At 42.9% G+C, this 12,015-nt stretch overlaps 1 protein-coding gene across 2 annotated transcripts in view; it reads left to right on the top strand.

Annotated features, from left to right (window-relative positions):
- The window catches only part of TBC1D16 (TBC1 domain family member 16), a 75,986-nt gene extending 65,121 nt beyond the window's left edge, over window positions 1-10,865 (top strand). For both annotated transcript variants that reach the window (XM_075846317.1, XM_075846316.1), the window contains exons 12-13: window positions 3,767-3,913; window positions 10,215-10,865. In XM_075846317.1, coding sequence (XP_075702432.1) covers window positions 3,767-3,913; window positions 10,215-10,460 — 393 coding nt within the window. In that variant the 3' untranslated portion in view covers window positions 10,461-10,865. The remainder of the gene's footprint in view (window positions 1-3,766; window positions 3,914-10,214) is intronic.
- Window positions 10,866-12,015: the final 1,150 nt, after the last annotated feature.

Raw genomic sequence — 12,015 nt, 5'->3', positions numbered from 1 at the left:
ACAACCCCATAGCATCATCCCTCCTCCACCAAACTTTACAGTTGGCACAATGCACTCAGACAGTTAACGTTCTCCTGGCATTCGCCAAACCCAGACTCGTCCACCAGACTGCCAGATAGAGAAGTGTGGTTAGGCACTCTATCGAACACGTTTCCACTGCTCCAGAACCACTCTATCAGACGCTTGGCGCTGTGCTTGATGATGTAAGACTTACAGTAGTGTTCAAAAACATAGCAGTTCAACATCATTAACCTGATAAAATTAATGTTTTTGGTAGAAGTAATATTTCTACATAGCAAATAATTTACTTGTAAGTGTAGTAGAAAAAAAAACCAGAGCCAACAATTAGGACATGCGAGCCGCTCGTTCTTAGGAATTGAATCGTTATTTGAAAGGGGCTTGTTCAAAATAATAGCAGTGAGGAGTTAAATTGGTGAAGTCCTTCATTCTGTGGAATAACAGGTGTAAATTTTTGCCCTTATTTAAGGTAGGAGGGTGGCAAATGTTGCACACGTTGGTTATAGTGCATTTCCTTCTGAAATACTGGGGAAAATGTGTAGGTCCAGACATTGTTCTGATGAAAAACTTACTTTGATTAAAAAGTTGATTGGCGAGAGAAAAACATATAGAGAAGTGTAGCAAATTATAGGCTGCTCAGCTAAAATGACCTCAAATGCCTTGAAGTGGCAACCAAAACCGGAAAGACCTGGAAGGAAGCGGGGAACTACTGCTCGAATGGATCGAAGAATAACCAAAATGGCAAATGCTCAGCCAATGATCACCTCCAGAAAGATGAAAGAAGATGTGAAGTTACCAGCGAGTCCTGCTACAATCAGAAGACGATGACGTGAAGCCAAGTTACCAGCAAGAACTCCCCGCAAAGTCCCGTTGTTGAAAAAAAGACATGTCCTGAATAGGTTAAAATTTGCCAAGGAACACATTGACTGGCCCAAAGAGAAATGGCGCAACATTTGGTGGACTGATGAAGGCAAAATTATTCTTTATGGGTGGAGTGGCCGCAGACAGTATGTCAGGTGACCCCTGAGCACTGAATTGAAGCCACAGTACACTGAAGACCGTAAAGCATGGTGCTGCAAAAATCATGATATGGGAATGTTTCTCATACCTGGTGTTGGGCCTATTTATCGCATACAAGTGATCATGGATCAGTTTGAATATATCAAAATGCTTGAGGAGATCATTTTGCCCTATGCCAAAGAAGAAATGCTCTTGAAATTGGTGTTTCAACACGACAATGACCCAAAACACACCAGTAAGTGACCAACATCTTCTTACAGACAAACAGGATTGAGGTAATGGAGTGGCAGCCCAATCCCCTGACCTCAATCCCATAGAGAACTTGTGGGGTGACATCAAAAATGCAGTTTATGAGGCAAAACCCAAAAATACAGAAGTACTGTGAATGTTGTCCAATCTTCCTGGACTGGATACCTGTTCAGGTGCCAGAAGTTGGTCGACTCCACGCAACACAAATGTCAAGCAGTTCTTAGGAACAATGGTTATGCCACTAAATATTAGTTCCATAAAGTGAAATCTGAAACATTTTTTCAGTTTATACTGTAACGTCTATAGCCGGGGGCCATCGTTCAGACTTAAGCTCTGACGGCCATGGACATCTGTCTTTGCGGCATCCGCTCCCTCCAGGGAGACGCCGGTACTCCCTTCCGGGTCCTCAGACTATTTCCCGCAGGGCGCGCGCACATCCTTAAAGGGCCAGTACGCGTCCAGCTGTCCCCAACCAATAATTAGCCCAAATGGCTGCTGGACTATAAAGAGGGCTCTGCCCACTTGTTCCTCGCCTGAGCATTGTTGTATACCTAAGTTTGTCTTGCAAATGGTCTCCCAGTGTTTTCCAGTTCCCAGTGTTAACCGTTCCTGCTGCCTGTACCCTGTATCCCGTGCTATCGTATCTACTGAGAAAGTCAAGTCGTGCCTTCCGCTGCATCCACGGTGTCACCTGCTGTGAAAGTCAAGTCGTTCTTCCGCTACTTTCTACATTGCCTCAGGTACCCATTCTGAACTATAGGCATTGTTTGTACCTTGTTGGCCAGCTGCTACCCCGCTACGTGGTACGGCCCAATGGGTCCACACCCCGCGCCGCGACATATACATTAATTTTTTCGTTTTTAAAGAAAAATGTTGACACTTCTATTTTTTTAAACAGCCTAATGTTCCTTTTTCTTTACTTTCTGTAAAGGATTTACGCAAACTGGATAAATTTTGTTATGGTTTTGATTTGGAATTGAATGTGGAATATTTCCAGTGCATTTAGGCAACTAAAAGTTATTATAATGATTTGGCGCTTTATTTGCTTTTTTAAACTCGCTTCTATTTTTTTTAACTCTACTGTACATGCAGCTGCTCGGCCTTGGAAATCCATGCCATAAAGCTTCCATCGCACATTTTTTTTGTGCGGATGTTCGTGCCAGAGGAGGTTTAAAACTGCCGTTTTTGAGTCGGCAGAGCGACTTTTATGCACTATGTGCCTCAGCACCCCTGTTCTATAACTTTTCGTAGTCTACCGCTTTAGTGTCTGAGTTGCTGTGGTTCCTTAAGTCTTCCACTATGAAATAATTACGGTCATGTCCATGGCTGCGGGCTCACTCACCTGGCGGCCGCAGTCATGGGTCTGCGAGCGCTGGCCCTAGTCTTCTCCTCAGGAGACGCCAGCGCTCACTTCCGCTTACCTTGGCTCGTGCCCGCTCTTAAAGGGCCAGTGCGTGCACCGGAGTTTAATGTCTAAATTAGCCCATGAGTACCCTGGACTATAGAAGGGCCCAGTCCCTTCCTCCCGTGCCTGAGCATTGTTGTCGTACTCTAAGTTTTTCTAAGCAAATGGTCTCCTAGTGTTTCCCAGTGTTCCCCGTTCCTGTATCCCGTGCTACCTGGTCAAGTGCCGTGCTGAGCTGTAGTCTTGCTGTGCTGTATTCCACGCCTGTCCTGCTACACCATGCCTGACGTCAGCCTGCTGCCTAAGTCCCAGCCGAGCCTGTCATTGCTACTGTCCGAGCTGCCACAGGTACACTATACGAACTATAGACTGTGACCTGCGCCCTATTGGCCAGCTGCCATACCGTCAAGGCGGTACGGCCCAGTGGGTCCACGCAACCCGACGTGACAATACCACTCGTAGATCGTGGACTATCTAGGAGGGAAGAAAGTGCACGAACTGACTCGTTGCGTCCTATTAGAGTACCACACTCTAATTCAGTGAGCTCTTTAGAACTTGTAAAGGCGGACTGCATGGTTAGGTGCTTGATTTATACACCTGTGGTAAAGGGACTGAATGAGAACACTGAATTCAATGATTAAGATGTGTGTCCCAAAACTTTAGTCCATATAGTGTAAGTTAATATACCCTGCACTCACCAAGGGGGCAAAGCTTGTTTCAATATACCAGGAATACGGCATGTGACTGCTGAGGCCTCTGATAGGCTGCAGTGGTCACATGCTGGCCACATGTAAACGGAGACCAGGAGGACCGCCGGAGAATCAGTGATGGAAAGCTACGGGAGAGAAGAGGTGAGTACTGATCCTTTTTTTGTTTTATAACATTTGCCGCTGTTTTTAAACTTCTATACAAGTCAGATAACCACTTTAAGGGGTTGCCTGGGATGTGAACGTGACCTCAATCATAGGTTTTACAGAACAATTTGTAAATTGTAAATCTCATACACCTATTAATGTTGTTTATGGATTTTTAGAACATAAAGTGATTTTGTGCTTAACAATGTTTCTCCTTTAGACAGATTATTTCCACCTTTTTCTGTGTGTTGCAATAATTTTCCTTTATGGTGAGGATGTCATCGAGCAGCAACTGCCAGCTGACCAGATGTTGCTACATTTCAGTAACTTGGCTATGCATATGAATGGAGAATTGGTTCTTAAGAAGGTGAGAAAATCATAATTTTGCCATACATTGCCTGGTTAATAAGTTATTCTTGTGCATTTGTATTGCTTTTGGCATTTATCCTGATCCTGGCTTTGGCTTTGTTCCTGACTATTCTTTTGCCTTGCCCTTTCAATATTACGCTTTGTACTTTACTACTGGTCCTGACCCCTGGCTATCTCCTAACTACGCTCGTGTCTCATACCTTGGCTCGCTGCATCCTGTCTGCTTTCCTGGTGACCAATCTCCGTTCCGTTCCTGACCACTCCACTGCTCCAGCAGCGCTATTGCTGCCAATTTAAGACTTTTCTGGGGACCATGACATGAAGATCTTCCTGTAACAAAGGCAATATCTTCTCGCATGGGTTAAGGGTGTAAAATAAGGTATCCCTTAGACTCCTCACCCCAGTCTAGATTTGACCAATTGAATTGCAGCTTTGAGAATCCACCAACCACGTGAATCACGTGGTACGTGACTCAAAACGATCGCACTTCATTATGTTCCCACTATTAGCAGCCTTGTTCTGCAGACATTTATTTAACCTCTTAAGGACACAGACCATTTTAGCCTTTTTCCTTCACTGCATTTTATTTTTTCAATAGTTGTATGTGGTCTTGTTTTTTGCATGATGAGTTGAGTTGTGTTTTAATGGCATCTTTTTTTATTATTTTTTTATGTAAACTTTCTAAATCCACCATTGCCGTGAATGTATGCCTGCGCCTCATTGCCTGTGCATATAAAATGCACAGGCATCTGTTATATACAATCGGAAAGCCTTCAGACCCTTTGCTCAGGACTTAGTTGAAGCACCTCTGGCAGTGATAAAAGCCTCCAGTCTTCTTGGGTTTGATGCCACAAGGTTTGGACTCCTGGATTTGGGGATTTTCTACAATTCTTCTCTGCAGATCCTCTCATGCTCTGTCAGGTTGGATTGGGACCGTTGATGGACAGACATTTTCAGGTCTCCACGATTGGGTTCAGGTCTCCACGATTGGGTTCAAGTCAGAGCTCTGGCTGGGCCACTCAAGAACATTCACAGAGTTGTATCTAAGCCTCTCCTGTGTTGTCTTGGCTGCGTGCTTAGGGTCATTGTCTTGTTGGAAGGTGAACCTACGACCCAGTCTGAGGTCGAGAGCACTCTAGATCAGGTTTTTATTAAGAATATCTGTGTACTTTGCTCCATTCATCTTTTCCACAACCCGGACCAGTCTTCCTGTCCCAGCCACTGAAAAACACCCCCACAGCATGCTGCTGCCCCCACCATGCTGCTGCCCCCACCATGCTTCACTGTAGGGATGTTATTGGGCAGGTCATGAGCAGTGCCTGGTTTCCTCCAGACATGACGCTTAGAATGGAGTCCCCTGGATGTCACTATAAAAGCTTTATAAAGCCCCCTCCCACTTTGTTTACAGTTAATGGGTGTTGTGATCGGTATTAACCCTTTCTTTGATGCCTGCTGTTAAAGCAGGAGGGTGGGTGTCAATCACAACTCCGTATATTTACAGCAGTTTTGGTAACTGCTCTCAAACTGTCTTGTAAATATTCAGAGCAGAAGGGGTTAAAGGGCCAGTCTACTTTTGATAAGTTTTTCCATATGACATTTAAAATTCATAGAATTGGAGCCCATCATACGACTGTAAACTTCCACACGCAACAGCCAATTGGTAAGAAAGTGTCAAGAGTGTAGTCTAATTCCTAGCTCACAATTTTAAATGTCATGAAACAGAACTCATTGGTGGCGACGTAGAAAACCTGTACAAATGTAAGATCTGTTCACATCTGCATCGGTGGCTCCGTCAGAAGCTTCTGTCTTAGATCTGGCCCAAAATGCTGGAAAACTACAAAAACCCGACGGAACCCATTAAAGTCAATACGTTTTGTCAGGCGCCGTTTCTGTCCATCATGCGATGGATCCACCCCGTCGTCTTTCTTTTTCATTGTTCTGCTCCTATGACGGAGCAGAACAACAGAAACTGTAGCGCATGTGTGAACATAGCCTTAAAGGGGTCTGCCCATCTTGGACATTTATAACGTATCCACAGGGTATGCCATGAATGTCAGATAGATGCAGGTCCCACCTTTGGGACCCGCACCACCTATCTGTAGAACAGGGCCACCCAAACCCTGTTTTAAATTTTTCGGCTCCTGCTGCCTCCCGGCCACTACCTGATTAGATGGTTGGGAGTTACAAAAACAGTGTAGCTTGCTGAGCTATGCTGTTTCTGTAACTCCCATAGAAGTGAAAGGCAGTAACAGAAACAACATAGCTTTAATGCAGTATATTTACTCTGCGGTGATGGCGCAGGCACATGATCTGTAGCTGCGCCATCACCATTGTGTAATATACAGCTGACATCTTGCTGCAAAGATCCTGCCCATTTTAGAATGTCTATGAGCCGGTACACCGCTACATTGGCTTTCCGAGAAAAGCCGAACAGAAACTAAGCGGCTCAGCGCTTCTGCTGCTTCGTTTTAGCGATTGGTGGGGGTCTCCGAGCTCGGACCCCCACCATTCAAAACTTCTGACATGTCACTATGACACGTCAGAAGTTTGCTGAACGTTTAGTTACCCTTTAACCCCTTGAGTACCCAGCTCATTTTGGCCTTGAGGACCAGACCCATTTTTTCAAATCTGACATGTATCACTTTATGTGGTAATAACTCCGGAATGCTTTTACCTATCCAATTGATTCTGAGATTGTTTTCTTGTGACATATTGTACTTTAGTTTAGTGCAAAAATTTGGTCGATAAATGCATTGCTTATTTGTGAAAAACACCAACATTTAACGAAAATATGAAGAAATTATGATTTTTCCAATTTTAAATGCATCTGCTTGTAAAACAGATGGTAATACCACACAAAATAGTTACCAATTAACATCTCCCATATGTCTACTTTATGTTTGCATCGTTTTTTGAACATCCTTTTATTTTTCTATGACCTCACAAGGCTTAGAACTTTAGCAGCAATTTCTCATATTTTTAAGAAAATTTCAAAAAGCGGTTTTTTTCAGGGACGAGTCCTGTTCTGAAGTGGTTTTGAGTGCCCTATATATTAGAAACCCCCATAAAACACCCCATTTTGAAAACTGCACCCCTCAAAGTATCCAAAACAGCATTCAGAAAGTGTTTCAACCCTTTAGGCGTTTTACAGGAATTGAAGGAAAGTAGAGCTGAAATGTTCAAATTTCATATGTAATACATATGTAATACATTTTCTTCTGTACCACAGAAGGTTTTACATGAGAAATGCAACTCAATATTTATTGCCCAGATTCTGCAGTTTTTAGAAATATCCCACACGTGGCCCTAGTGCGCTAATGGACTGAAACACAGGCCTCAGAAGCAAAGGAGCACCTCTTGGATTTTGGGGCCTCCTCTTTTCAGAATATATTTTAGGCACCATGTCAGGTTTGAAGAGGTCTTGTGGTGCCAAAACAGTGGAAACCCCCAAAAGTGACCCCCATTTTTTAAACTACACCCCTCAGGGAATTTATCTAGGGGTATAGTTAGCATTTTGACCCCACAGGTATTTTGCTATATTTTCTGGAGTTAGTCTGTGAAAATGAAAATCTACTTTTTTTCTGGAAAAACGTAAAAATTTCTAATTTTTGCAAGAAATAAAGGAGAGAAAGCACCCCAACATTTGTAAAGCAATTTCTCGCGATTACGGAAATACCCCATATGTGGTAATAAACTGCTGTTTGGACCCACAGCAGGGCTCAGAAGGGAAGGACCCCCATTTGGATTTTGGAGCTCTGATTTTACTGGAATGGTTTTCAGTGCCGTGTCACATTTGCAACGCCCTGGAGGGACCTAAACAGTGGAATCCCCCCAAAAGTGACCCCATTTTGGAAACTATACCCCTCAAGGAATTTTTCTAGTGGTATAGTTATCATTTTGACCCCACAGGTTTTTTGCTGAATTTATTGGAATTAGTCTGTGAAGATAAAAAGAGACTTTTTTTTTGAAAAAACACAGAATTTTCTAATTTTTATAAGGAATAAAGGAGAAAAAACACCTTAAAATTTGTAAAGCAATTTCTCCTGATTACGGAAATACCCCATTATGTGATAATAAACTGCTGTTTGGACCCACGGCAGGGCTCAGAAGGGACGGAGCACCATTTGGATTTTGCAGCTCAGATTTTGCTGAATTGGTTTCTGGGGGCCATGTCGCATTTGCAGAGTCCCTGAAGTACCAATACAGTAGAAATTCCCCAGATGTGATCCCAATTTGGAGACTATACCCCTGAAAGAATTAAATTAGAGGTGTAGTGAGCATTTTGAGCCCTCAGGTGTTTTATAGATTTTATTAGAATTGGTCCGTGAAAATGAAAACATTTTTTTTTTCCAATAACCTGTAGCTTTAGCTCAGAAATTTTCATTTCCACAAGGAATACAGGAGAAAAGACACCCCAAAATGTGTTACACAATTTCTCCTGATTACGGAAATACCCCGTATGTGGTTGTAAACGGCTATTTGGACATACGGCAAGGGTCTAAACTAAAAAAGTGCAATTTCGTTTTTGGAGTGGAGATTTTACAAAATTTGTTTTTGACGCCATGTTGCATTGCGCTGAGGTACGAGTACAGTGAAAACTCCCGAGAAGTGACCCCATTTAGGAAACTACACCCCTCAAGGAATTCATCTAGAAGTGTAGTGAGCATTTTGACCCCCAAAGGTTTTGCAGAAATTAGTGCACAGTGGATGTTGCAGATTGAAAATTGACATTTTCCACATATATGCTATTTCAGTGCCCAATGCGTTGGGCCCAGCTTGTACCACTGGAGACATACGCCCCATAAATTGTTAAGCGGTTCTCCAGAGTACGGTAATACCCCATATGTGGTCATAAACCGCTGTTTGGGCACACTGCCAGGCCCAGAAGAAGCGCCATTTGGCTTTTGGAGCGCAGATTTTGCTTGGTAGTAGTTTTGTTTAGTGTTTTACTGGTGTTTCAGTTTATAATGTGGGGGCATATGTAATCTGTGCGGAGTACATACATTTTTTGCGTGACACACTGTCGTTTTTATTGGTACCATGTTTGGCTACGCGCGACTTTTTATTCCATTTTTTTGGAAACAATGTGACCAAAAAAGGAAATTCTGCCATTGTTTTTTATGGTATTTTTTTTACGGTGTTCACCGTGCGGGATAAATAATATGATATATTTTTAGGTCAGGCCGATACGAACGCGGCGATACCTATTATGTCTAGTTTTTGTCTTTTTTTTTCATTTTTTTTCTAATTCTAAAGGGCTTGATCAGGGAAACAAGGCGATTATTGTTTTTATTACGTAAAACTTGTATTTATTTATTTATCTAAAACTTTTTTTTTACTTTTTTTTCACTTTTTATTTTACACATACTAGGGGACTGGAAGATCTGATCTTCTGATCCCCTGTACAATACACTGCACTACTTCTGTATGTGCTGATGTAGTGCAGTGTATTGTAACTGTCACTTTACAACTGACAGTTGAGCCTATTACGTCCTGCCTTGGGCAGGACCTAATAGGCTCCCGTACCTGGCAACCAGGAAGCCGTTGCTAGGCTTCCTGGTTGCCATTGCAACCATCAGAACCCCGCGATTTTTCGCGGGGGGGGGGGGGCAATGGGGTGCAGAGGGAGCCCCCTCCCTTTGTATCAATCACTTAAATGCCGCTGTCGCTATTGACAGCGGCATTTAAGGGGTTAAACTACAGCGATCGGAGAGGACAGTGATCGCTGTAGTTGCAGAGGGATGTCGGCTGTATATTACAGCCGACATCCGATGAAGATGGAGCGAGCACAGCTCCTGTGCCCGCTTCATCCTCAGGGCGTTACTATACGCCCATTTTCGGGAAGGGGTTAATAAAAATAGTGTTTTGTTTTTTTTACACCGCTTTCTCTGATCTCCTCACGTATCTCACAGAAGTGAGGAGATCAGAGAAAGTGACAGGAGCTTTCTCCGGCAGACGACGTCACAGGCGGCTGTGATTGGTCAGTCTTCAGAGACTGACCAATCACAGCAATCGCCGGCATTGGGGACTGCTAATTGGTCCCCAGGCCGGTAGCAGAGACGGTTAGCTGTCAATGACAGCTGCCGCCGCTGTTCTGTCACTATGTGATTTCACATAGTGACAGTTTATTCCTGCGCCGTAATAGTACGTCGAAGGTACGCTGGAATAAGCGGCCAGCGACGTACTATTACGTCGAAGGTACGCAAGGGGTTAAACATATGTTCCATATTCTGTATTACTATAGAGGTGCTGCAGTTTCTAGTTTCTTTCTAATACATATTTTTTATTGTTGTACACAGGCAAGAAGTTTACTTTATCAGTTTCGTCTCTTGCCCAAAATTCCCTGCAGTCTTCATGACTTATGTAAGTTGTGTGGTCCCGGTATGTGGGACAGCGGCTATATACCAACAGTTGAATGTACAGGTAAACACCCGGACTCCAAGAGTTGTTTGTATGGAGGAACTGTAGAAGAGCCTATTCCAACTTCACCCAAAGACAGCAAGAAAAAACATAAATCACTTGATGTTTTCACCTTTAGGAAATAGAGAAATCACCTACAAACTATAATATTTCAAGATGTCAAAATGACTGTATTCACAATGAAGTGGAATCCACGAACATAACCTCAACATATATTTATACCACAAAGTCAGCGGATTGGCCAGAATTTGAATTACTGGTTTGGTAAAAGTTTTGTTTTATATGTTACAATATTTGTCAGAAAAGGTGACCTTTTCATTGGCTTGATAACTCAGTCGTTGTTACATTGAGTCTTGATTATGAAGATTTCAGGAACTTTTTCAAATCTAGTTATCAAGCCAGCGAAGCACAATCCTGTACCTCTTTCTCACCCGAAGTCATATTTTAACATCATGCATTATAAATCAATTAAACCTGTTAGTGGGGTTTTAACCAATCAATGTTTTCTAATTAAAATGAATCAATAATGATTTTTTCTTGTTTTTTGTTTTATTTTATTATCTTTATTGTTATTGCACAAACAAAAACCTAATCCTCACTTATGACTACCAATACTATTAGACAAGTGATTCCCCACTGCACAGCGTTAATGGGAAATACAGAATTTACTTTAAAGAGTAACTAAACGTTCAACAAACTTCTGACGTGTCATAGTGACATGTCAGAAGTTTGGATTGGTGGGGGTCCGAGCACCGACACCCCCACCAATCGCTAAAACAAAGCGGCAGAAGTGCTCGTGTGATCGCTCATCCGCTTTGTTTCTGTTCGTCTTTTTCCAGAAAGCCGATGTATCAGAGTACGGACTCATAGACTTTCTATTGAGCCCGTACTCTGATACATTGATTTCCGGAAAAAGCAGAACAGAAACAAAGCGGATGAGCGAGCACACGAGCACTTCTGCCGCTTTGTTTTAGCGATTGGTGGGGGTCTCAGTGCTCGGACCCCCACCAATCCAAACTTCGGACATGTCAAAAGTTAGTTACCCTTTAAGGCTGTTATTTTATGTAAAATACCCAGTTTATAGCAGTGTAAATAAATTGCATTTTCACAATATGTTGTCCTTTCCGAATTGAAGAATAATATAATCAGATGTAGCCATTCTGCTGGGATTTTTTCCCCTTTATAATCCAATGAAGCATACCATTCACACATAAACACAATTTGAGCAGGGGTAGGCAACCTTGGTGTGGCAGAGATCTACTGGATACGACAAAAGGTTCTTAAAGCGAATGTACAGTCAACTTATCTGCTGCCCCGATGCTCAATGATCCGGCCTCCATTCCTGCGTTCCAGTCCCCCGCTTTCCGGTATCTAAAATGGTTGTCGCTGTTTTAGACTTTCCTATGTAGATCTTCTTTGAAAGTCTGAGGCACGGCCCCACCCCTCCCTTTCACGACCAGCGCTGATGATGTCGGCGCAACTGGATACAGCGCCAAAACGGGGGCTCATGTTATCAGGGGAGGGGCATCACTTATCGTCGAACAACATCAGTATATTGGGTGATGTTCCTCATTCCTGAGATTAAATGAATGCAGCCTACTTAATTGTATGAGAAAGTCCCCAGGTTTTACTGTTCATTTCAAAAACTCCAGTCATATCATTGGTGGTACAGCGAAGAAG

This window comes from Rhinoderma darwinii, chromosome 13 (assembly GCF_050947455.1).
Source record: "Rhinoderma darwinii isolate aRhiDar2 chromosome 13, aRhiDar2.hap1, whole genome shotgun sequence".
Classification (NCBI taxonomy): Eukaryota; Metazoa; Chordata; class Amphibia; order Anura; family Rhinodermatidae; genus Rhinoderma; species Rhinoderma darwinii.
Note: the sequence above shows the minus strand (reverse complement) of the source record. Positions and strands in the feature narration are given on the sequence as shown.